At 48.2% G+C, this 25566-nt stretch overlaps 1 protein-coding gene across 3 annotated transcripts in view; it reads left to right on the top strand.

Moving 5' to 3' along the window:
* The window catches only part of YLPM1 (YLP motif containing 1), a 443744-nt gene that overhangs the window by 36558 nt on the left and 381620 nt on the right, over positions 1-25566 (top strand). For all 3 annotated transcript variants that reach the window (XR_003856278.1, XM_029598421.1, XM_029598422.1), the window contains exon 2: positions 18344-18552. Coding sequence is in view for 2 of the 3 variants with exons in the window: in XM_029598421.1 (XP_029454281.1) it covers positions 18394-18552 (159 nt within the window). In the remaining variant the exon portion in view is untranslated. The remainder of the gene's footprint in view (positions 1-18343; positions 18553-25566) is intronic.

Genomic DNA, 25566 nt, shown 5'->3' with positions numbered 1-25566 from the left:
CTCCCTTCTTCATTCGGATCCCTTTTCCATTTCTTGAAAGATGTCCTTATAGATATAGTCTCTCTCACCTCACCTTTTAACTATGCCGGTTTAGCCTTCCTTTCACCTTTCCTAATGTGTGGAATATGTCTGGTCTGGGCTTCCAAGATGGTATTTTTAAACAATGTCCCTCACCTTCTTCAAAAGCATGTTGCCAGTGCCACCTCTTGAATACCTTTTCTATTTTTTCTCATACTGTGTAGTTCTCAGTGATTTTGAGTCTGTGTTTCATGAGCAGAGCATGCAAATTCAGGCACTGCATGGTCACTGTTCACTCTTAAGCTATGTGCCTACGTGGCCATGCACAGTTTTTAGCCTCCCCACTCAGGGATCTAATCAGGCAGGGATAAACAAAACTCCTGCTAGATCCTATCTGCGGCATCATAGCATCCTACATCCCCTCCCGGGCAGCAGGAGTCACATTTATTCAAGCGTCATCTCCTGATGCCATCAGGGCCAGTCTTGCAGCTCTTACCATAAGATTAGCCCTGGGTCAGCAGGAGATGATGTTTGTATAAATCCGACTCTTGCTGCTGCCCACCCCAGAACACGGCAGGCCTCCGTGGAGCCTATGCAGAGGCGGCTGAAGAAGAGAGGTAGTGAGAGAAGATGCAGAGGACACCAGCAGACCACATCACACTGAGGGAGAGAGTAGAAAGACACATAGACTACCAGTGGATCTCATCCTGCTGGTGGCCGAAGATGAGGCTCAGGCCCTGTGTGTATGTGTGTGCCTGGGTGGTGGGGGTTGTGACTGCCTTTGTGTGTGGGTGACTGCTTGTTTGTGAGTGAGAGCCAGGCTGTGTGGGTGTGGATGACTGCCTTTGTGTGTGAGAGCCAAGCTGTGGGGGGTGACTACTTGTTTGTGTGAGAGAGCCAGGCTGTGTGGGCGTGGATGACTACCTGGGTGGGTGAGATGCTATGGGGGTGTGTGTGTATATGTGAGAGGCTGTATGTATGTGGGGGGTTAAGAACCTGTGTGTGTATAGGGGTGTGTGGGTGAGAATTGTGTGTGTATGTGGCTGGGTGAGATCCTTTGAATGGGGGTGTATGTGTGACTGCCTTTGTGTGTGGGGAAGGGTAAGAGTCTGTGGATGGCTGAGAGGCTGTGTGTGTGGAGGTGGACTTTGAGAGCTTGTGTGGGAGTGGGTGTGGATGGAGGGAGGAAGGGAAGAAGCCAGGTGGAGAAAAAAAAAAGAAGAGATCCTGTAAAAGGAATTGGGAAAAAACTGAGAGAGGGAACATGGGAGAAAAGCCTGAGTCGTCCCTGAAGTTTTTAGTTATTGGCATGTGTTATCTTTGGGAATGTGCATTACATATTTGTATTTTGTTCTTTCTTCAGTATTCCACTGTTAGAGTCTGGTTTCTTGGGTTTTCCATTTTATTTTTGTCCACAGATTTGTTTCTAATTTGTTGTCCTTTATTCTGTATTGGGTAAGGGTCTGTCTGTGTTCTGCGTATATAACTGAAGTGCTGAATTTCTGCTGGCATGTAGTTTTGTAGGGCTTTGTAGGAGTACAAATTGTTCTGTTAACCCCAGTAGGTGGTGTATTAATGTTCTAGGGCAGGGTATAATATTTGCATTGCTGCCATGTCATAGAAAAAAGCTGCTACTGTTTGAGTCCTGAGGGATTTTTGTTACTTCTCAAAGTGTTTGGCAGTCACTAAGATGAGTGTGTGTGTGTGTGTGTGTGTGTGTGTGTGTGTGTGTGTGTGTAAAACGAGAATTGAGTGTATGTGCGTGAGAGCCTAGAGAATGAATGAAAGAAATGAGTGAGTGTTTCTGAGAATGAGCATGTATGTGTGAGAGAGAGTGTGAATAAATATGCAAGTGTATGTGAGAATGTTTGTGTGCATTCTGCTTCAATTTTGCCTCTAAGGATGAACTGATGTGAGTTCACAGGGTAATGAAACCAAAACGTTTTGAACAAAGCAACCCAGTCCTTAGAAATAACATTGCGCATGGTTCAAACTCACTGAGAAAAGCCACTTATGCCAAAGAACACAGAATAATTATCCTGGAGACAGCATTGGCAGCAAGCTACCAGAGACACAGGCCGATTCAGTAAAAGCGCGGGAGAGCGGACGAACGCTCGCTCTCCCGGCGCGCACGATACAGTATTCAAATGAGGTGGTGCGGTAGAATCAGGCAAAAGGAGGCGCTAGGGACACTCCATAGCACCTCCTTTTAGCCCGGAGCAGCGGCTGTCAGCGGGTTTGACAGCTGACGCTCAATTTTGCAGGCGTCTGTTCTCAAGCCCGCTGACAGCCACGGGTTCTGAAACTGGACGCCGGCAAAATTGAGCGTCTGGTTTTCGGCCCGACAGCTGCGGGCCGAATTCAAATTTTTTTTTTTTTAACGTTTTTTACTCTTCGAGACCTCCGACTTAATATCGCCATGATCTTAAGTCGGAGGGTGCACAGAAAAGCAGTTTTTACTGCTTTTCTGTGCACTTTCCCGGTGCCGGAAGAAATTAGCGCCTAACTTTGGGTCGGCGCTAATTTCTGAAAGTAAAATGTGCGGCTTGGCTGCACATTTTACTTTCTGCATCCTGCACGTATACCTAATAGGGCCATCAACATGCATTTACATGTTGAGGGCGCTATTAGGTGCCGCAGGTTGGAAGCGCGTTTTCCTCCCCTTACTGAATTAAGGGGTAAGGGAAAACGCGCGTCCAAGAGCGCACTGTACTGTATCGGCCTGAAAGTGAGGGAGAATGTTTATTAGACGTGTCGGGGAGCCACCACTGGCTTCTGGGCTTTACAATTGGCCTATTATAAAGTAGTAAATGACAGAACAAGACCATCTGGCTCATTTATTCTACCCAGTTATTTTGGACCTACGGCAGAGCGCACTGTTAACCCGCGTTTGGACGCGTGTTTTCGACGCGCTAGCTTTACCCCTTATTCAGTAAGGGGAATAGCGTGTCGAAAACGCACGGCCAACCCTCCCCCCCGAAACTAATAGCGCCCGCAACATGCAAATGCACACTGATGGCCCTATTAGTTATTCCTGCGCGATTCAGTAAGTAAAATGTGCAGCCAAGCCGCACATTTTACTTTCAGAAATTAGCGCCTACCCAAAGATAGGCGTTAATTTCTGCCGACACTGGGAAAGTGCACAGAAAAGCAGTAAAGACCACTCTCCTGTACAGTAAAGACTGCTTTTCTGTACACCCTCCGACCCCAAGTGTTTGGAAACCGGACCCCGGCAAAATTGAGCGTCTGGTTTTCAACCCGCGAGCTGCGAGCCGATTTTAAAAATAAAAAAAATAAACATTTAAAATCGGCTCGCGGCTCGCAGCTCGCGGGTTGAAAACCGGACACTTAATTTTGCCGGCGTCCGGTTTCCAAATCCGTGGCTGTCAGCGGGTTTGAGAACCGACACCAGCAAAATTGAGCGTCGGCTGTCAAACTCGCTGACAGCTGCCACTCCTGTCAAAAAAGAGGCGCTAGTTTCCCTAGTGCCTCTTTTTACCACGGGCCCTCATTTGAATACTGAATCGTGCGCACAGGAGAGTGGTCCATCAAGCCCAGCATCCTGTTTCCAACAGAGGCCAAACTCTAGGCCACAAGAACCTGGCAATCACCCAAACACTAAATGCTACTGATGCAATTAATAGCAGTGGCTATTCCGTAAGTCAACTTGATTAATGGTCGTTAATGGACTTCTCCAAGAACTTATCCAAACCTTTTTTGAACCCAGCTACACTAACTGCACTAACCATATCCTATGGCAACAAATTCCAGAGCTTTATTGTGCGTTGAGTGAAAAAGAATTTTCTCAGATTAGTATTAAATGTGCTACTTGCTAACTTCATGGAATGTCCCCTAGTCCTTCTATTATTCAAAAGTGCAAATAACCGATTCACATCTACTCATTCAAGACCTCTCTTGATCTTAAAGACCTCAATCATATCCCCCCTCAGCTGTCTCTTCTCCAAGCTGAACAGCCCTAACCTGTTCAGCCTTTCCTCATAGGGGAGCCGTTCCATCCCCTTTATCATTTTGGTTGCCCTTCTCTGTACCTTCTCCATCGCAATTATATATTTTTTGAGATGCGGCGACCAGAATTGTACACAGTATTCAAGGTGTAGTCTCACCATGGAGCGATACAGAGGCATTATGACTTTTTCCGGTTTTTTTTTTTGTAACCTTTATTTTCCATAACATGAAGCAAAACAAGCAGGAACGCCAAACTCCCCACGTAGGTAAGTATGGATGAAAATGTACCCAAATTTGGGATCACAACAATATATGGTGACTGGTAACATAACACTGTCCACTCTACTCACCCTCCCCTGATCCCCCCACCCCTGCCCTCCCACCTTCCCCTTAGCGCTATCCAGCGCAAGCCAAGAATAAAGACATATCTCTCGTGGGTTGTAGTGAGTGTCAGTCCTGGGTTAGACAGAAGTGAAAAGGTCTTGGAAGGTGTTGTCTCTTTAGGCTATGAGGATTGTAAGTTGTACTTCACAAGGTCTCCCATGGTGAATGCTGAACAGTGAGCAACCTCCAAGGTGCTTGTAAAACCGTCCTCAGAGCTGTCCGCGGCTCAATGCCATCAAGAAGGGAGTAATTAGTCATCGTTGAAGGGTCGTATTGCCTGGAAAGGATACAGTGCAATTTGTAATAATGGAGTAGGATGGTCATGCTGACAAGGCCAGAATTTTACTGCGAGCCCGAGGGTTAAGAGATAACAAGTACGGATTCCAAATGGCCAAGTATTGGTCATAGTGTTTTGTAGAAGGTGATATCTTTGCCGAGAAGTGCTCGTAGATGGCCATCCTATGTAGTTTGTCGCCATTGCGTCAGCGACGGAGGTTCCTTTGCCAACTATTTGGTGAGGATTGCCTGCGTCGCCAATAAAAGCTTTGCTCAAAAAACTGCATTGAAAGTGTCTGTGCGGCCCGGGCATTGTTTCCTTGATGAGATGTAACAAGCACAGCCTCGGATTCATGGGCAAGGCCGAAGCCAAGAGGCCGCCAAGATATCGGAGAATCTTAGCCCAAAATTGCTGAATGGGAGCGCAGACCCATAGATTGTGAAACAGAGTTGCCGTAGCTGCAGCACATTTGAGACAGGCAGGTGAGGAAGCCAATTTCCATTTATAGGTCAGAATAGGGGGAACATATATTCTATGAAGCAGTTTGTAGTGGGTTTCTCTCATTTGCACACTTTCCACACATTTGGAAATAGTCTTGAAACCTTTGGTGAGATGAGAGGAAGAGATTTGGCTATGTAAATCCTGAGTCCATAGGCCCGCCAGTCTTTCGTTCCTGTCTGAGGCATCGAAGAGACGTTTTTTGACCATGCTGGAATATTTTTGCAAAGTACCATGAATGGTAACAAAAGCAGACGGCTTGTCCCAGTTCCACAGGAAATGTCGAATTTGCAAATATGCAAAGAAAGAAGCAGAGGGGAGGCCATATTTAGTTTGTAATTCCGTAAAGGAGTAAAGGTGGTTGCCATGAGGGTCGAGTAGCTGATGAATGTGCCAAAGACCCACTGAAGCCCATTGAGAGAAAACAGAGGTCTCCCAACCAGGAGAAAATGCCAGTAAGCCAACAATGGTTGCAAACGTTAGTGTCTGCCAGGAGACTTGAAAGTGTGAGCACAATCGCTTCCACGCAGCACGGCACGCCCCAAAGTAAGGGAATTCTCTGACATGGAGAGGTAGTGTGGATTGCAGAACCACCAGAATGTTGCATAAGTCAAAAAGTTTACACCAAGCCCGAAATAGATCTCTGGGCAGCAGAACGTCTGTTGCACTAATCCAATCCTGGAGGTGACATAGGAGGTTGGCAACATTGTACAAGTGGATATTAGGGCACATCAAACCTCTTTCAGCTAACGGACACATTAGGAGTGCCAAACTGATTCGTGCCTTATTTTTTCTCCAAAGAAAGCTGCGAAGTGCCTGGTGGAGCTCCATGATATGTTGACGCTTTATCCATAATGGCAGCATGTATATAACATACAACCACCTAGGAAGCTCGATCATTTTGAAGAGTTGTATTCTTCCAGATAGAGATAGGGGGAGATCCATCCAGTCTGTTAACCATTGTTTGGTCTTAGTAAGCAGGAGGAGAATGTTAACAGCGTAGAGATTGCTAATATCGATCGGAATATGTATCCCCAAATACCTCATCGTGACGGTGACCTATCTCAGGGGAAAGTCTCACGGTCAGATCCCATGTACCTGGCCTGTAACGTCTATGGCCTCAGATTTGTCCATATTAATCTTTAAGCCAGAAAATTGGCCAAACAGATTTTGCAGCTCTAGGATCTTACATAATGAGGTAATTGGGTTTACAACAAATATAAGCACATTGTCAGCAAATGCAGCAACCTCGAAACACGTTCCCCCCAGTTGTAAGCCCTCAATTTATTTATTTATTTTATTTATTTAGGAGTTTTTATATACCATCATTAAGTTATTCACCATCATAACGGTTTACAATAGGGCACCTGTATCAAAAAAATATGGGTCGTACATTACATAGGGGGTGCCATTAGATTTCGGTAACAAAAAGGCATTTAATTGGGGGATTGAGTGTTTCATGGTAATATATCCTGATGGTTGACTACAGTTAAAAATAGGTTGAACTAGTTCAGTAAGGAGCATTAAATTAGGCATTCGGTGCTTTATGCCGCATATCCTTGATTAATTGCCTGCATCAATTTTCTTTCTTGAAGGCTTGTATGAAAAGCCAGGTTTTGAGATGTGTTTTGAAAAGTTTATGATTACTCTGGAGTCTAAGGTCAAGGGGCATGGAGTTCCATAATATGGGACCGGCTAGAGACAATGCTCGGTCCCTCACTTGGGTAAGTCTTGCAGTTTTCACAGAAGGGAAAGAGTGCTCTGTTTGCTGACCTTAAATTTCTGTGTGGGACATGTCCGCATTAATAGCCCTTAGGAGGGGGTCAAGCATGAGGATATATAATAATGGGGAAAGGGGGCATCCCTGCCTGACTCCTCTATGTATTGCAAAAGGGGAAGACATCAAGCCGTTAATCACGATAATGGACTGTGGTTGTTGGTACAGTTGGGAAATATTTTGAAGAATCGGCCCTTGAAAGCCGAATTTCCTGTCGTGTAGCCAGATGGACTCAGAACGAATGGGTATAGTATGCTCGTGCTAGCAGTTGGAGACGGATCTGATGTCAGCACGGGTATATATACCCCCACAGGAAGCATAGCAACGTAGTAATTTCCGTCTCCAAAGCAGTTTGGAGAGCCTGCACGCTCGCTGAGTGTGTTTTCCAAATCTACTTTCTATTTTCTACTTTCTTTTCACTAAAACTTCTACAGCATCGAGCCCCGCACTCCTGCGGTGATACCCTAAGGTCCCTCCCCCAGTAGAGTTTCCCGGGGCGATTTCCGTGATCCCCCAGAGGTTTAAGTCCTCGGTCCGGTGGCCGAATCGCGGCAGGGACGTAGCCCCCGGGCGAGGTTCGGGTGAGGCATACGAGGCGCCTCGGTCCCGGCGTGGACGAGGCAGCGGGTGTATATCCTCAAACGCGGCGGTGAAGGTACTTGCCCTCTCCCCCCGCAGCCGGAGACTGCCCGGGTTCCAGCCGGGAAGCGCCGAGGATCAGGTAAGGCGTACGTCTTTTACTTCTGGTCTCCGAGGATCGGCGGCGTGGCACGCCGTGGAGGGCGCCATTTTGTGGCCTTGTTCAGGTATTGAGCGCCCGTAATAGGCGCAGGTCTATGACTAAGCGCATATTCTATTCCTCATTGTGCGTATATTGCATTATTGCTGAGAGCATATTGCATACAATTGAGCGTGTATTGCTAACCGCTTATTGCTGAGAGCATATTGAATAACATTGAGCGGGTATTGCTAACCACTGATTGCTCAGAGCCTATTGAATAACATTGAGCGTATATTGCATACAATTGAGCGTGTATTGCTAACCGCTGATTGCTGTGAGCATATTGAATACCATTGAGCGTATATTGCTAACCGCATATTGCTAGGAGCATATTGCATACAATTGAGCGTGTATTCATGACCGCATATTGCTGAGAGCATATTGCATATCATTGAGCGTATATTGTTCGCCGCATATGGCTGAGCGCTTGTTGTCTTCAGCGTATATAGCTGCCGCATATTATTATTCAGCGCCTGTTGTATTAAGCGCATATAGCTGCCGCATATTATTATTATTAAGCGCCTGTTGTATTAAGCGCATATTGCTGCCGCATATTATTATTATTAAGCGTCTGTTGTATTAAGCACATATTGCTGCCGCATATTATTAAGCGCCTGTTGTGCTAAGCGCATATTTATTTATTTTATTTATTTGATGAGTTTTATATACCGTTATTCGGTTGAGCCATCATAACGGTTTACAAAAGTGTACAGTATCTTGTAACAGAGCATTAGAAAGAACAGTACTTAACAGATGGGTAGCAGTACAGAACCATTTGAACTATTAAACAATATCATAGAAATAGATATCAAGTCCAGAAAGATTTAAAATAAGGATAGATGGGGAGGGAAGGCAGAAAAGGGAGGAAGGGGTGAAATTATGCGGTAAACAATTGGGAGTTTAGTTGGAGGTCGGGATCATTAGATGATTGAAAGTCAGTGAGGAATTTGCGGAACATTATTGTTTTTAAGTCCTTTTTGAATATTTTTAGGTCGTGTTGAATTCGTAAGAATTTAGGTAGTGTATTCCACATTTTGGGTGAGGCAATTGAGAAGGCTCTTTCCCTAGTGATTGCCAGATGTGCATCCTTGACAGGGGGGATGTTCAGGTAACCAGAGTTATTGGATCGCAGGTTTCTTGAAGGTTTTTGAGGGATTATGTTTAGTGAGTTGAGACCTTGATTATCATTATTTAGGATTTTGTGGATTATAGTCATTGATTTGTATGCAATACGTGCATTGATAGGTAGCCAGTGAAGTGCTGTTAGAATTGGTGTGATGTGTTCACTTCTTTTTGATCCGGTTAGTACTCTGGCAGCTGAGTTCTGTAAGATTTGTAGTGGCTTGAGGGCTGAAAGAGGTAGTAATCCAATTAGTAAGGAATTGCAATAGTCAAAAGTGGAGAAGATAAGAAGTTGGAGTACAGTTCTGCCTATTATTGTGCGCCTGTTGTATTAAGCGCATATTGCTGCCGCATATTATTAAGCGCCTGTTGTGCTAAGCGCATACTGCTGCCGCATATTATTATTGTGCGCCTGTTCGATTAAGCGTATATTGTTGCCGCTTTTTATTCAGCGCATACTTTTCAATGGAACAGAACGCCTCAGCGTCTTCAGCGGGGGTGCCTCCTGCCTCCGGCATTAAAGCCCTCGGCCTCTGCTCCGCATGCCAGCTTCGAGCCACGTACAGTGAAGAGCCAGACTCCCTCTGTGCCCAATGTGAGGAGGCCGTGGGACCCTCTGGCCAGGACCAGTCTCAGCCACAATTTGTTGACAGTTCCCCAGGGGCTACCCCGGATTTAGCGGTCAGTCTCGACCAATCGGGAATCCCGGGGGATCTTGTACCCCGGCGATTAGAGGCTGCTTCAATTTCCTGGGTGGATCTCTTTAAGGGGATTCATGCCTTTGTACAGATGCAAACTGCTTCCCGTCCAGGCCCTGCGGTTCCTGTGGTTCCTGCTGTTCCTGCTGTTTCTGCGGTGGCTGCGCCTGCGGTGGCTGCTGCAGCTGCCGCTGCGGGGGCGGCTCCTGCGGATCCTGTTCCTGGGCCCTCACGCCCTTATCGTGAGCGGGACCTCCCGCCGCTAGACAGTCCGGATCAGTCGGACCAGGAGGTTTCACCGGATGAGTCCGAACTCCTGGACGAAGGGTAACTTCCCTCAGGGATTGAGCCATATAGAACCATGAGGCGGTTCTTCCCTAAGGAGGATCTCTTGGACCTGGTGTCTCAGTGCCTGGCGGAGTTGGATATTACAGGTCCCAGCGCTCCGGTACCCTCTGCGCAGAACCCCCTGCTGGAAGGTCTTCGTCCTACAGCCCGCCATTTTCCATTCTTGCAAGCAGCACAACAACTGATAGATTTAGAATGTGCTGCACCAGCGGCTTCCTTCAAAGGGGGCCGGGCCCTGACGGGCATGTACCCACTGGCACCGGCTATCCAGGACCTGCTGGCGTGCCCTCAGGTGGACGCCTTGATTAGCGCTGTGGTCAAGCGCACTACCATTCCAGTTGAAGGGGGGACGGCCCTCAAGGAGCCTCATGACCGGCGACTGGACGCCATTCTGAAACAGACTTTTGAGGTGGCAGCTCTATCTTTGCGGATCGCAACCTGCTGCACAGTGGTGACGCGTGCCTGTTTGTCACAGGTCAGGAACAACGCTCCAGCAGCAGACATGGAGTCAGCTCTCTCGTTCCTCACGGATGCCGCATCAGACCTAGTCCGCACAACAGCCAAGGGGATCTCATCCTCCGTAGCTGCCAGGAGGCAGCTCTGGATCCGGAAATGGTCAGCCGATGCGCCTTCAAAGACACGCCTCACCAGATTGCCCTTTAAGGGCTCTTTCCTGTTTGACAGCGACCTTGATAAACTGGCCAGCGTATGGGGCGCTTCTCCAGTACCTCGACTGCCGGAAGATCTGTTCAGGAGGAACCAGCGCGCCTTTCCAAGGCCCTCCAGGGGTAGGAGCTCCCAGCGCTTCGTTCCCTACAGGAGTTGCTACCAGGCACCTCGTCCTCAGGCCCGGAATCAGTCCTTTCGGACCAAGCAGCGCAAGAGGGGAGCAGGCCTGGGCTCAGGACCCGACCGCGCCTCACAATGAGAATCCGCCGATTCATCTGGGGGACGGAGCCATAGGGGGCAGGTTAACCCTCTTCTACCCCAGATGGGTCGAGATTACGTCGGACCAGTGGGTCCTCGCCATCATCTGAGAGGGGTATTATCTGGACTTTCATCACCTCCCTACGGACAAGTTTGTGGAATCTTCCTGTCCCGCACACAAGAAGGCAGCATTGGAAGCTACCCTGGCGAGGCTCCTGTCCTTGAAAGCCATCATCCCAGTACCTGCCTGGGAAGTGAATTCCGGGCACTATTCCATTTATTTCATGGTACCCAAGAAAGGGGGCACCTTTCGGCCCGTACTGGACTTCAAGTCAGTCAATCGATACTTAAGGGTCCCGAGGTTTCGCATGGAAACTCTGCGCTCTGTCAAGACCGCAGTACAGCCAGGAGAATTCCTCATGGCATTAGACCTGTCAGAAGCCTACCTGCATATCCCGATCCATCCGGATCATCAGCGCTACCTACGCTTCAAGTTTCTAGGACGCCACTTCCAATTTTGGGCTCTGCCCTTCGGGTTGGCCACGTCACCGCGGACCTTCACCAAGGTGGTCGTAGTGGTGGCAGCGGCACTCAGACGGGAAGGAATTCTGGTCCATCCCTACCTAGACGACTGGCTGATCTGGGCGAAATCTCGAGAGGAGAGCCATCGGACAACCGACAGAGTGATCGCCCTTCTGGAAAGCTTGGGCTGGGTAATCAACCTCAGCAAGAGTTGCCTACAGCCTTCCCAGTCACTGGAATACCTGGGAGTACAGTTCGACACCCAGGCAGACACAGTCAGTCTCACTGCCAAGAGAAGGTTGAAACTTCAGACGCGTATCCAGTACTTGATGGGAGCCAGTCGGCCCATAGCTTGGGATTATCTGCAGGTTCTCGGTCTCATGGCATCCACCCTGGAAGTGGTACCTTGGGCAAGGGCCCATATGAGACCTCTACAACACTCCCTGCTCTCTCGCTGGAGACCCCGTCTACGGAACTATTCCACGCACCTACCTCTGCCGGCCAGAGTACGGACCCAGTTACGGTGGTGGTTGCAGTCCAACCACATGAGCAGGGGGTCGAAGATGTCCTCCCCCACGTGGACTCTGCTCACCACAGATGCCAGCCTGAGCGGCTGCGGAGCACACTGCGAAGGACTCACCGCACAAGGGCGGTGGAACAGAGAAGAGTCCGCGTGGAACATCAACCGTCTAGAGGCTCGGGCAGTCCGATTGGCATCTCTTCGATTTGCTCACAGACTGAAGAACAGAGCAGTCAGAGTGATGTCCGACAACGCCACCACGGTGGCATACATCAATCGTCAGGGCGGAACCAGAAGCCGACAGGTATCGCTGGAGATCGCCCTACTGATGGCTTGGGCAGAGGCGAATCTTCGGGACATCTCCGCCGTCTACATTGCCGGGAAGGACAACACCACGGCAGACTTCCTCAGCAGAGAAAGCCTAAATCCGGGAGAGTGGCAGCTGTCACCCACAGCCTTCCAGATGATTGTGGATCAATGGGGGATTCCGGACATGGATTTACTGGCGGACAAGTCCAATGCTCAAGTACCCAGATACTTCAGCCGCAAGCGCGACCCGTTCGCACATGGAATCGATGCCCTGGTTCAGCCATGGCCACCAGCGACTCTGCTATACGCCTTTCCTCCGTGGCCTCTGCTGGGCGCCATCATCCACAAGATTCAGAGGCACCGGGGCCTAGTTCTTCTAGTGGCACCAGACTGGCCAAGAAGACCCTGGTACGTGGACACGAAAAGACTACTGGCAGGGGAGCCTCTTCCCCTGCCTCCTCTCCGGGACCTTCTACGTCAAGGTCCCATCCTCCACGAGGATCCGGCTCAATTCTCTCTTACGGTCTGGCCATTGAGAGGGCTAGACTGAAGAAAAGAGGTTACTCAGAGCCCGTGATAGATACACTCCTCCGAGCTCGCAAGTTTTCCACATCCCTCACCTACGTAAGGATCTGGAGAGTATTCGAAGCATGGTGCGACACTCATGGCACCAATCCACATGCGACCACAATCCCTATTGTGTTGGATTTCCTGCAAGATGGACTTCAGAAGGGTCTCTCCCTCAGCTCCATCAAGGTTCAGGTGGCTGCGCTGTCTTGCTACGGCCCCAGGAGGGATGGCAAGACCATCGCCAAGCACCCAGATGTTTCTCGCTTCCTGAAAGGAGTCAAGCATATCCGTCTGCCACTGAAGTGGCCTGTGCCCTTATGGAACCTCAACCTCGTTTTGGATTTCCTCGCGGGATCCACCTTCAGACCCCTTCGGGGCTTGTCTCTCCGTTCTCTAACTTTTGAAGATGGTGTTTTTGCTGGCCGTATGTTCAGCACGCCGTATCTCGGAGCTACAAGCACTGTCCTGCCGGGATCCCTTTCTCAGGATCACTCCTGAGGCTATCCATCTTCGCACGGTCCCCTCCTTTCTACCTAAAGTGGTTTCACAGTTTCATCTTAACCAAACCATATACTTGCCTACCACGGCGGGTTTGAAGAAATCTGAAGAAGAGCGTTTATTACGCCATCTCGACATTGGCAGATTGCTGCCCAGATATCTGGAAGTGACACAAGAAGTACGAAAGACGGACCATCTGTTCGTCCTGCACAGCGGAAAGAAACAAGGTGAAGCGGCCTCTCGGCCCACCATCGCCCGCTGGATTAAAGAAGTTATCAGAGCAGCTTATGTAGAGGCTGGGAAATCTCCGCCTCTACTGGTCAAGGCTCATTCTACTAGAGCACAAGTGGCATCCTGGGCAGAATCCAGGATGCTGTCGCCTGCAGACATATGTAAAGCGGCGACGTGGTCCTCCCTCCATACCTTCTCCAGGTTCTACCGTCTGGATGTCCAAGCCAGGGAGGACACAGCATTTGCGAGGGCGGTACTACATGGTCCTCAGGCAGCCTCCCGCCCAGGCTGGGAGTAAAGCTTTTGTACATCCCATTCGTTCTGAGTCCATCTGGCTACACGCCAGGAAATGTTGAGATTACTTACCTGATAATCTCCTTTTCCTTAGTGTAGACAGATGGACTCAGCATCCCGCCCAGCTGCCTGTGTACATGGGTTTCACCGATTCACGGTAAGCCATGTCATCTGTTTCCATGAGAGCGTACACTCTACCAGGTGTCAACGCCTTCCGGTTGTGAATGCTGGCGGTCTCCAGCTACTATCAATCGGTCAAGGGAATCCTGTTTCACTATTTCGCTGAGCGTCAGTACACACATCCATAACAGCTTTTGCATGGAAGATTACTGAGTTGCTATGCTTCCTGTGGGGGTATATATACCCGTGCTGACGTCAGATCCGTCTCCAACTGCTAGCACGAGCACACTATACCCATTCGTTCTGAGTCCATCTGTCTACACTAAGGAAAAGGAGATTATCAGGTAAGTAATCTCAACATTGTAGACTATCTGAAATTGGTCTTACTGGTTCAATGTTACAATGGTTTACCTCATATCTCAGCAATAGAACCTTCCAGGTAGATATAACTCAAAATCTGAAACAATAACACTTGAAACAGGAGTACCACATGGCTCTGCTCTTTTGGCCATGCTTTTTAACATTTACCTGCTTCCATTATGTTAACTTCTTTCTGGCCTTGGCATTACGTATTATATATATGTCGATAACATACAGATCCTTATTCCAATTACAGACACACTAGATCAAGTTTTTAAACTATCGATAATGTATCGATAGTTTAAAAACATATGAGACTTAGTCTTAACATTGAAAAGACGGAATGTATTCTACTTGAAAGGAAAATAACAACAAATGTTAAGTGTTATGCAACTTGATAACCTTTCCATTAAATTAGGGGATAAAGTGAGAGATCTAGGTATTTGGCTTGACCCTGAACTGAATTTTAAAAAATACATATCTTTAAAGATAAAAGAAGGTATTTCAGCAAATTATTAATATTGAAACGTCTAAAATCACTCTTACACCCAAATGACTTTAGAACCATATTACAATCTTTAATATTCATTGGTTTTGACTATTGCAACTCGCTGCTGTTAGGATTACCAAAAACTACGATCCGGCCATTACAGATTCTGCAAAACACTGCCGCTCGAATATTAACTGGATGCAAAAAAAGAGAGCATATCACTCCCATCTTAAAATCGCTTCATTGGTTACCGATTGAAAAATGGATTGATTACAAAGTACTATGTATTCTGCACAAGGCAATCTATGGAAACCAAATCAAATGGATTAATGCCGCAGTTTGGCTACACATACCACAGCGTAACCTCAGATCAGCCAATAAAGGCCTTTTATCAATACCCTTAATTGCATCAGCATGACTTATTACAGTAAGGGAACGAGCAATTTCATTAGCAGGTCCAGGTCTATGGAATACACTACCGACAAATCTAAGGTTGCAGAAATGATTTAAAACTATTTAGAAAACAACTTAAAACATTTTTATTTATTTATTTGAAGTTTTTTTCTATACCGAGGTTTGGCAGAAGCCTTCACTCCGGTTTACAGTTTCAGCAACCTTTTACATTCAGTAGTTAAAATCAACATTTACATTCAAGACCATTTGAGAACGTGATAAACAGTAATTAATTGTTTGTACTTTGTACATTAAGGTCTAGGCATGAGTAAGGGGATATTTACTTTGAGAATCAGCAGGCTAATGCTTTTTGAGCAAGCTTACAAGGAACGCATTGGCTAAACTTGAACTTAAGAACATAAGAAAATGCCATACTGGGTCAGACCAAGGGTCCATCAAGCCCAGCATCCTGTTTCCAACAGTGGCCAATCCAGGCCATAAGAACCTGGCAAGTACCCAAAAACTAAGTCTATTCCATGTAACCATTGCTAATGGCAGTGGCTATTCTCTAAGTGAACTTAATAGCAGGTAATGGACTTCTCCTCCAAGAACTTATCCAATCCTTTTTTAAACACAGCTATACTAACTGCACGAACCACATCCTCTGGCAACAAATTCCAGAGTTTAATTGTGCATTGAGTAAAAAAGAACTTTCTCCGATTAGTTTTAAATGTGCCCCGTGCTAACTTCATGGAGTGCCCCCTAGTCTTTCTATTATCCGAAAGAGTAAATAACCGATTCACATCTACCCGTTCTAGACCTCTCATGATTTTAAACACCTCTATCATATCCCCCCCTCAGTTGTCTCTTCTCCAAGCTGAAAAGTCCATAATCACTGCACTATTTTATGATGTTATTTTACCAGGATTATTTTTAATTTAACCATTTACTTTAGTAGTTATTTATAAGGCTCTTATGATTTCTGAAGGCTTGTATTTAATTAATACTTTTAATATTTAGTATATTTCTTACATTTCTTTTTATGTATTCATATAATGCTGTAAAAGTTTTATCTTATCTTATAATTTGACGTTTAATTTCTTAGAGAATCTTAGTTTTCTTTTATTGTTTTACAGTTCATGACTTCTCTCTTTTTTTTTATCATTGTAAACCGTTGTGATGGCATGTTCCAACCAACGGTATATAAAAGTTTACAAATAAAAAAACCCCAACCATGTGGACACCCAATCTTCCAGTCTTGCAAGTTCCTCCTGCAATTCATCACAATCTGCTTGAGATTTAACTGCTCTGAATAATTTAGTGTCATCCACAAATTTGATTACCTCACTTGTCGTATTCCTTTCCAGATCATTTATAAATATATTAAAAAGCACCCGTCCAAGTACAGATCCCTGAGGCACTCCACTGTTTACCTTTTTCCACTGTGAAAACAGACCATTTAATCCTACTCTCTGTTTCCTGTCTTTTAAATAACTTGCAATCCCAAAGGACATCGCCTCCTATCCATTGACGCTTTAGTTTTCTTAGAATCCTCTCTTGCGGGACTTTGTCGAATGCCTTTTTATGATGTGTCCTTGTTCAATAAAACATTAAAATTCAAGAAAAGATATAGAAAAGCTAGAGATGATAGAGAGAAGGGCAATCAAAATGGTGCATGTCTTATATAGGAAGACCTATGAGATGAGACTGAAGGAACATAATGGGGTACATTTTAAGACATGCGTGCAGGTGCGTGTGATAAAATCAGGGGTCGGCACGCACAAGGGGGTGCACAATCGTGTACCTTGTGCGTGCCGAGCCGCACTGCCTTCCCCCGTTCCCTCCCCCTAGCCTGACCTTCACACCCCTTCCCCTAACCTTTCCCCCCCTCTTGCCCTACTGTAACCCCCCCCCCCCTCTGACTTTTCTTACCTTTTGTGCCTGCCGGCACGCGATCCTCCAACACAATGGTAATGGCCACTGTGTCGGAGGCCTCTGGCCCCGCCCCCTGACCACCCCTTTTCACACGTCTCCGGACTTACACGAGTCCCAGGGCTTTATGCGCATCGCCGGGCCTTTTTAAAATAGGCCCAGCAAGTGTAACCCCACCTACGCTCGTAAGGCTTTTAAAATCCGGCCCAATATGTATAAACTAGAAGGGAGGTGAGACTTTTAAATACCTGAAAGGTATTAATGCACATGAAGCCAAGCTTTTTCAATGGAAAGGAAACTGCAGAATTGGTCACAGTATGACACTCCAAGAGGGTAGATTTAGGACAATGTTGGAGGTACTTTCTCATGCAGAGGTGGTGGATGCCTGGAATGCCCTTCCAGAGGAGGTAGTGATGACCAAGACAGTGGCAGATTTTACAAAAGCATGGGACAAACACAGAGGATCCCTAGTGGCAAGAGAATGGTAATGCAGGAACCGCACAGCCTTCACTGAGCGCCGGGGCAGCAGTGATATGGTGGCATGTGCTTGCTGGAAGGCATGGGGAAACCTGCATGGAGCAGCAGTTGAAGTTCTAAAAGGGACGCAGTGGGTTCGGGGATTGGGTTCCATGAGGAAATTGGATCTGCTTTGGGTAAATGCACATAAAATCACTGCTGTGTAGACTAGACGGTGTTTTGGTCATTTGCCATTTATTTATTTATGTATTTATTATATTCTGCAGTTCCATTAAATACATTTAATGTGGATTGCAATTGGAACTCACACAAAACATATCATACCGCAAAAAAAAAAAAAAAAATTATATAAAAACGTCTGTAACAAAAACCCCCCCCCATGCCTTCATTTACTATGTTACTATATGTGATGTGATATATTTTTACTGTTGTCCTTCCTTGGTGAGCATTTAGAGACAACAGGGCAGGGAAGATTATAGGGGATATGATACTCCTGGGAATGTAGGGTGAAGGTATAAGGAACAGCACACATTTTCCAGTAGCTAGACTGGCTAGAGAAGAGCAGCTGAACACAGATCAGCAGGCTGAATGATTCTACCATGATTCCCATTTCTCAGACGTGGCAATTTTTATTTAGGATTTTAGATTAATTGAGTTGAAATATATTTGAGATTAAATTCCCAGCAAAGTGATTGCCTTCAGCCTGCGAGAACTTGTTCATATTATCACCTGCCCATCTAAATGCCTTAATAATGGTTTCTCTTTTGTTCTTTTCCTGCCCAGCAGTTATAGGTGCTCAGTATAATCATCATCTGTGTTGTTTTCTTACAGGAACAGCAACAGATTTGGTATAAGCAGCATCTTCTTAGTCTACAGCAGAAATGAAGGTGCAGATACCACAGCAGGGCTCAGGAGAATCCAACAGCAGACCTTTGCAAGTCCAGAAAGAGGAGGCTCTTGTACCTCCTTCCATTCATGAAGCACCTCCATTACCTCCCAAAGATGATGTCCCACCTCCCCTCCCTCCAGAGGAAACAAAGGTAAGATTGCCTATTTTGGCAGTAGTACATAAGGCAAACTGACAAACTAAAGAGTAGCAAATCACCTGGACCAGGTGGTATTCATTCCAGAGTGCTGAAAGACCTGAGAAATGAAATTATGAACCTACCGTTGGAAATTTGTAAACTATCAATAACATTGGCAACCTTCCAGTCTTAAGGTACCACAGACAATCTAATGCCAGTTTTTAAAAAAAGGATCAAGGGGTAATCAGGAAACTATAGACCACTGAATCTGACGTCTGTGCCAGGCGGAATGGTAGAAATTGTCATGAAGAAGAAAATTGCTAATTTCCTAGAGTGTAGCAGATGGACTCAGGACCAATGGGTATAGTGTACTCCTGCTAGCAGTTGGAGATGGATCAGATTTCAATCTGACGTCAGCCCCTAGTACATATACTCCTGCAGGAAGTGCAGCTCTTCAGTATTTTCCGTCTCCATAGCAGTTAGGGATTATCTGCATGCTCTCACAGCGTTCGAACAAATTCAAAGAAGAAAATCCAAATTTTAAAGAACAAACCTACCTGAAGACGAGCCCTGCTCTCCTGCGGTGATACCCTAGGGTCCCTCCCCCAGTTGAGATTCCTGACGTGATTTCCGTGGTCCCTCGGAGGTGAGCCTCGGTCCGGCGGCCGAATCGCGGCGAGGACTTAGCCCCCGACCCTCGGGCGTGGCTGAGAGGCAGCGGGTGCATCCTCGAGCGCCGCGGTGAAGGTATTTGCCCTCTCCCCCCGCAGCCGGAGTCCGCCCGGGACGCAACCGGGAAGCGCCGAAGACAAGGTAAGGTAGAAATCTTCTGCTTGAAGCGGTCTCCGAGGATCGAGAAGGAGCACAGGTCGCCGGCTGGGACCAGTGCCACCGGGTTGATCCGCCGTAGCAGGGCCAGGCACCGGTTATTTCCAAGGGTCTACCCACGCGGAGACCCTCCAAGAGGGGTCACCATATTGCCCACGTGCTCGCTGTCGCCATTTTGGCCCTATTCGCCGCACCGTTCGCCGTTTGGCCCGAGCGCACAACTCAGACCTAGGCGCACAAAGCACGTGTGCGCATAGCCTTACACGCACATCAGGTCTTCGCGCATAAGTTTCGCGCGCAGAGTCAGGCACATATCTACGGCTGGGCGCACAGCTACGCGCACAACTACACGCTTACTTTAAGCGCACCGGTGCGCATAAGAAGTTTACGCGCCGACAGCCATGGCACCTCCAGAAACAGAGATAAAAGCTCAAGGCCTCTGCCCAGCATGCTACATCAGAGCTGCACAAAGCGAGGAGGCTGACGCCCTGTGCACCCAATGCGAGGATGCCCTGGGAGATCCAGTTCAGGGCCAGTCCCACCCAGGGCCGAGTTCTAGCTCCTCGGGGTACCCCGGACCTAGCCAGGGGGACCTCCCCACAGACGGGGAACCCCAAGGATCCAGCGCCCCTCAGCTTCGACCCAGCTTCAATCTCATGGATGGAGTTCTTCAAGGGTATTCACACCTTTGTTCAAATGCAAACTGAACCTCTGGCTGTCCAGCCACATGCTCCACAGGAGGACCCTCATGCCCCAGGTCCTTCAAGACCTAGGCACAGGCTTCCACTACCCAGAAGTCCCACCTATGGGGACTCTGACATCTCTGAAGAGGAAGCCGAACCCCTAGAAGAGGGGGAGCTCCCCCCAGGGACAGAGCCTCACCAAACCATGAGACGCTTCTTCACAAAGGATGAGCTCCCGGACCTGGTCAACCAAGGCCTCATGGAGCTCGCTATCCCGGGCCCAGGGACTTCAGGGGAACCTAAACCGAACCCCCTGCTGGAGGGTCTCCGACAGACTTCTTGACATTTCCCTCTGTTACAAGCAGCACAACAGCTGATTGACCTGTACCCCCTGGACCCGGCAACCAAAGATCTTCTCGCATGCCCAAGAGTGGATGCCATGGTCTGCGCGGTCTCTAAACGCACCACTATCCCAGTAGAGGGAGGAGCTGCGCTCAAGGATACATATGACCGGCGTCTAGAGTCCATCCTCAAACAGTCATTTGACGTAGCCGCTATGTCTCTACAAATTGTGGCCTGCTGCACCGTGGTGACACGCGCCTGTTTATCACAAACCAGGAAAAACATCCCAGGAGAATACATGGAACCAGCAGTATCATTCCTTGCTGGCGCTGCTTCCGACCTAGTGCGCACAGCGGCCAGAGGAATGTCCTCTGCGGTGGTAGCCAGAAGGCAACTCTGGCTCTGAAGCTGGTCGGCCGACGCATCTTCCAAAATGCGCCTCACAAGGATGCCCTTTAAAGGATCCCTCCTGTTCGGCAGCGAACTAGAGAAACTGGCCGACAAATGGGGCAAATCCCCATTGCCGCACCTGCCGGAGGATAAGACGAAGAGAAACCAGCGACCCTTCCCCAGGTCCTCTAGGGGCAGAGATTCACAGCGCTTCAATCCTTACAGGAGCAACTATCAAACCCCCCGCCCTATGGGCAGGAACCAGTCTTTTCGGACCAAGTACAACAAGAGGGGAACCAGCTCGGGTGCAGGCCCTAGCCGTACCCCACAATGAGATTCAGCTGACCCATCCAAGGGAAGAAGACATAGGGGGCAGACTAGCTCTATTCTACCGCAGATGGGTCGAGATAACATTGGACAAGTGGGTCCTAGCCATCATTTGGGAGGGGTACTACCTGGATTTCCTATGAACCCCATCCAGACAAGTTCGTGGAGTCCCCCTGCCACGACCCCTTCAAGAAGGCGGCAGTGGAAGCTACACTGTCTAGACTACTGGCCCTCGAGACCATAACCCCAGTGCCTCCACAGGAAATAAATACTGGACATTATTCCATTTATTTTATCGTCCCCAAGAAAGAGGGAACATTCAGACTCATCCTGGACCTCAAGTGGGTCAACCGCCACCTCAGGATTCCCCGCTTCCGTATCGAAACCTTACGATCCGTTATAAGAGCAATACAACCAGGAGAGTTTCTCACATCCCTGGATCTTTTGGAGGCCTATCTGCACATCCCAATTCTTCAGGAACACCAGCGATACCTACTCTTCAAAGTCCTGAACCGTCACTACCAGTTCCGGGCACTACCCTTCGGGCTAGCCACAGCACCCCGGACGTTCACCAAGGAAATAGTAGTGGTGGCGGCAACACTGAGGAAGGAAGGAATCCTCGTTCACCTTTACCTAGATGATTGGCTGATCAGGGCAAAGTCACCGGAGGAAAGCCACCAAGCAACCAGCAGAGTCATAACTCTACTGGAGAGCCTAGGATGGGTGGTCAACACACACAAAAGCTCCCTACAGCCCTCACAGTTGCTGGATTACCTAGGATTCGACACCAAAGAGGACAAGGTCAGCCTGACCCCCCCACAAGGAGATCAAAATTGTGGAACCAGCTGCAAACCTTGCTTGAACGATCCTCGTCCCACAGCATGGGATTACCTGCAAGTCTTCAGGCTGATGGCATCCACACTGGAAGTAGTTCCATGGGCAAGAGCCCACATGAGGCCCCTACAGCGCTCCCTCCTATCACGGTGGAGCCCACGGTCCCAGAACTACACCTTATGTCTGTCACTCCCGGGCAGAGTTCGGCCTGCAGCTACGGTGGTGGCTGCAGGCCAGCCACATGAGCCAGGGATCAAGACTATCCTCCCCACCCTGGACCCTACTCACCACAGATGCCAGTCTACGAGGATGGGGAGCACACTGCAAGGAGTTAACCGCCCAAGGGCAGTGGAACGCAGAAGAGGCGGGATGGAACATCAATCGCCTAGAGGTGCGGGCAGTCAGACTAGCCTGCCTGCAGTTCGCTCATAGACTTCGAAACAAAGCGGTCAGAGTAATGTCGGACAACACCACGACAATAGCCTACATCAACCGGCAGGGGGGAACCAGGAGCCAACAAGTGTCCCTAGAAATAGACCCCTAATGGCGTAGGCGGAAGCAAACCTCCAGGAGATATCCGCCGTCCACATCGCCGGGAAAGACAACATCATGGCAGACTTCCTCAGCATGGAAAGTCTAGACCCAGGAGAATGGAGGCTATCGTCCACAGTCTTCAAGATGATAGTGAATCGGTGGGGGACAACGGACATGGACCTTCTGGCAAACAGATCCAATGCCCAAGTATCCAGATACTTCAGCCGCAGGCGGGAACCGCGGTCCCAAGGGATCGATGCCCTGGTACAGCCCTGGCCCCCGGGGACTCTACTATACGCCTTCCCGCCATGGCTCCTACTGGGCGCAATCATTCACAAGATACAACTACACAAGAGACTAGTTCTTCTGGTGGCTCCAGATTGGCCAAGAAGACTCTGGTACGCAGACATGAGAAGACTGCTGGCAGGGAACCCCCTACCCCTGCCTCCACACAGGGACCTCTACAACAAGATCCGATCCTCCACGAGGACCCAGCTCTATTCTCTCTTACGGTCTGGCCATTGAGAGGGCTCGCCTAAGAAAGAGCGGATACTCGGGGGCGGTAATTGACACTCTCCTCCGAGCATGCAAGTTCTCCACATCGCTAACATACATACGGATCTGAAGAGTATTTGAAGCCTGTTGCGAAGACCATGACATCAAGCCACGCTCATTTAAAGTTCCCGTGATCCTGGAATTCTTACAGAACGGACTACAGAAGGGTCTGTCCCTCACCTCCATCAAGGTACAGGTGGCCGCATTGTCATGCTACGGCTCCAAGAGCGAGGGCGACAGCATAGCTTCTCACCCAGATGTATCACGCTTCCTGAAAGGAGTCAAACACATTCACCCACCACTAAAGTGGCCAGTACCTCTATGGAACCTCAACCTCGTCCTGGAGTTCCTAGCGTGATCCGCCTTCAGACCCCTCCAAGGCCTGTCCCTCCGTCTGTTAACCTTAAAGACTGTGTTCTTGCTGGTCGTGTGTTCAGCCCGCCGCATCTCGGAACTACGAGCACTGTCCTGCCGTGAGCAGTTCTTCAGACTCACCCCGGGGTCCATCCAACTATGCACGGTTCCCTCCTTCCTCCCCAAAGTGGTCTCACACTCCCACCTTAACCAGACCATCTCGCTACCAATGGCGGATGGTTCGAAGAATTTGGAAGAAGCCCGTAGTCTGCGCCACCTCAACATCGGCAGACTCCTATCCAGATACCTGGAAATGGCGGAACCAGTACGAAAAATGGACCACCTTTTCGTCGTTCACAGCGGAAAGAGACAAGGGGAAGCGGCCTCGTGGGCAACCATCGCCTGCTGGATCAAGGAAGTCATCAAGGCGGCCTACGTTGAAGCTGGCAAGCCACCACCTCTACAGGCCAAGGCCCATTCTACCAGAGCCAGGCAATATCCTGGACAGAAACTAGAATGCTGTCACCTGCTGAGATCTGCAGGGCGGCTACATGGTCCTCCATCCATACCTTCTCCAGATTCTACCGTCTGGACGTTCAGGCTCGGGAGGACACGGCATTTGCAAGGGCAATACTAAGTGGGTCACGGGCAGCCTCCCACCCGGTTCGGGAGTAGCTTTTATACATCCCATTAGTCCTGAGTCTATCTGCTACACGCTAGGAAATAGAGAAATTACTTACCTGATAATTTCGTTTTCCTTAGTGTAGACAGATGGACTCAGCATCCCACCCTTGTCTGCCGTCACGCATGGTCCTTCAAATGATTCAAGGGTAAGCCATGTTTTCCTTTACCTAGTGCATCCACCCTGCTGGGTGTCGACGCTTACCGGTTGAGTACACTGGCGGTCTCCAGCTATAGTCAATCAACCAGTTCAAGTTAATCAAGTTAATCAAGTTTTAACATTTAACCAAGTTATGAAGTTATTCAAGTTAACCAAATTATTAAGTTAATCAGTCAGTCACACATATATCCACAATGTTTTTCGTGGAGAATACTGAAGAGCTGCACTTCCTGCAGGGATATATGTACTAGGGGCTGACGTCAGATTGAAATCTGATCAGTCTCCAACTGCTAGCAGGAGTACACTATACCCATTGGTCCTGAGTCCATCTGTCTATACTAAGGAAAACGAAATTATCAGGTATGTAATTTCTCCAATATATAGATAAGCATAGTATAATGGGACAAAGCCAACATGGATTTAGCTAAGCGAAGTCATGACTCAGAAATTTGCTACATTTTTTGAGGGTGTAAATAAACATGTGGATAAAGGTGAACTGGTTGATACAGTGTATCTGAATTTTCCAGAAAGCATTTGACAAAGTTCCTCTCCAGAGACTTCTTAGGAAATAAAAAATCATGGGATGGGGGGCAGTGTCTTATTGTGGATCGCCAACTGGTTAAAAGATAGATAACAGAGAGTAGGGCTAAATGGTAAATTTTCCCAATGGAGAAAGGTGAATAGTGGAGTGTCCCAGGGATCTGTTCTGGGACTGCTGCGTTTTAATATCTTTATAAAAGAACTGGAAACCGGATCAACAAGTGAGGTGATCAAATTTGCAGATGACACAAAATTATTCAAAGTTGTTAAATCACAAGAGGATTGTGAGAAATTGCAAGAGGAAATTGCAAAATTTGGAGACTGGGCATGCAGATGGTAAACAGGGCGCTGTTGTTTACTTTTTCACGCCATTGCACCTCAGCCTGTGCACAACCTGAAACGTAATGGTGTTTTTCCTGTTGATAGCAGGGCTGAATTAGCCATGCTTCATGGCAACTGTCCATCAGGGCCCAGGAGGCGGAGCTTCTGAGTAGAATATAGAGCTTTGCTCTGTGCGGCTGCGCATGCCTTCCCGCGCAGAAAAACAGTCTCTCCTCAGTCTGTTTTTTCTGCATGCGGGAGCGCACGCGGAGCTAGTTTCTCCTCAGACCTAATTTCTAAAAAACAGAAGAAAATGTCCCAAAAACCGGCTCTGAGGCTTCCGGGGTTCAAACCCTGCGGTTGCAGCAGAATCATGTCCATCACCAATGGGCATGATAGCTGCTACCGTTGCCTCAGGCCGGATCATCAGCAGGCTGCATGTAAGCATTGCGGCAGGATGTCGCCGCGAGCCAGATGGCA

This window comes from Rhinatrema bivittatum, chromosome 4 (genome assembly GCF_901001135.1).
Source record: "Rhinatrema bivittatum chromosome 4, aRhiBiv1.1, whole genome shotgun sequence".
NCBI classification, from domain to species: Eukaryota; Metazoa; Chordata; class Amphibia; order Gymnophiona; family Rhinatrematidae; genus Rhinatrema; species Rhinatrema bivittatum.
Note: the sequence above shows the minus strand (reverse complement) of the source record. Positions and strands in the feature narration are given on the sequence as shown.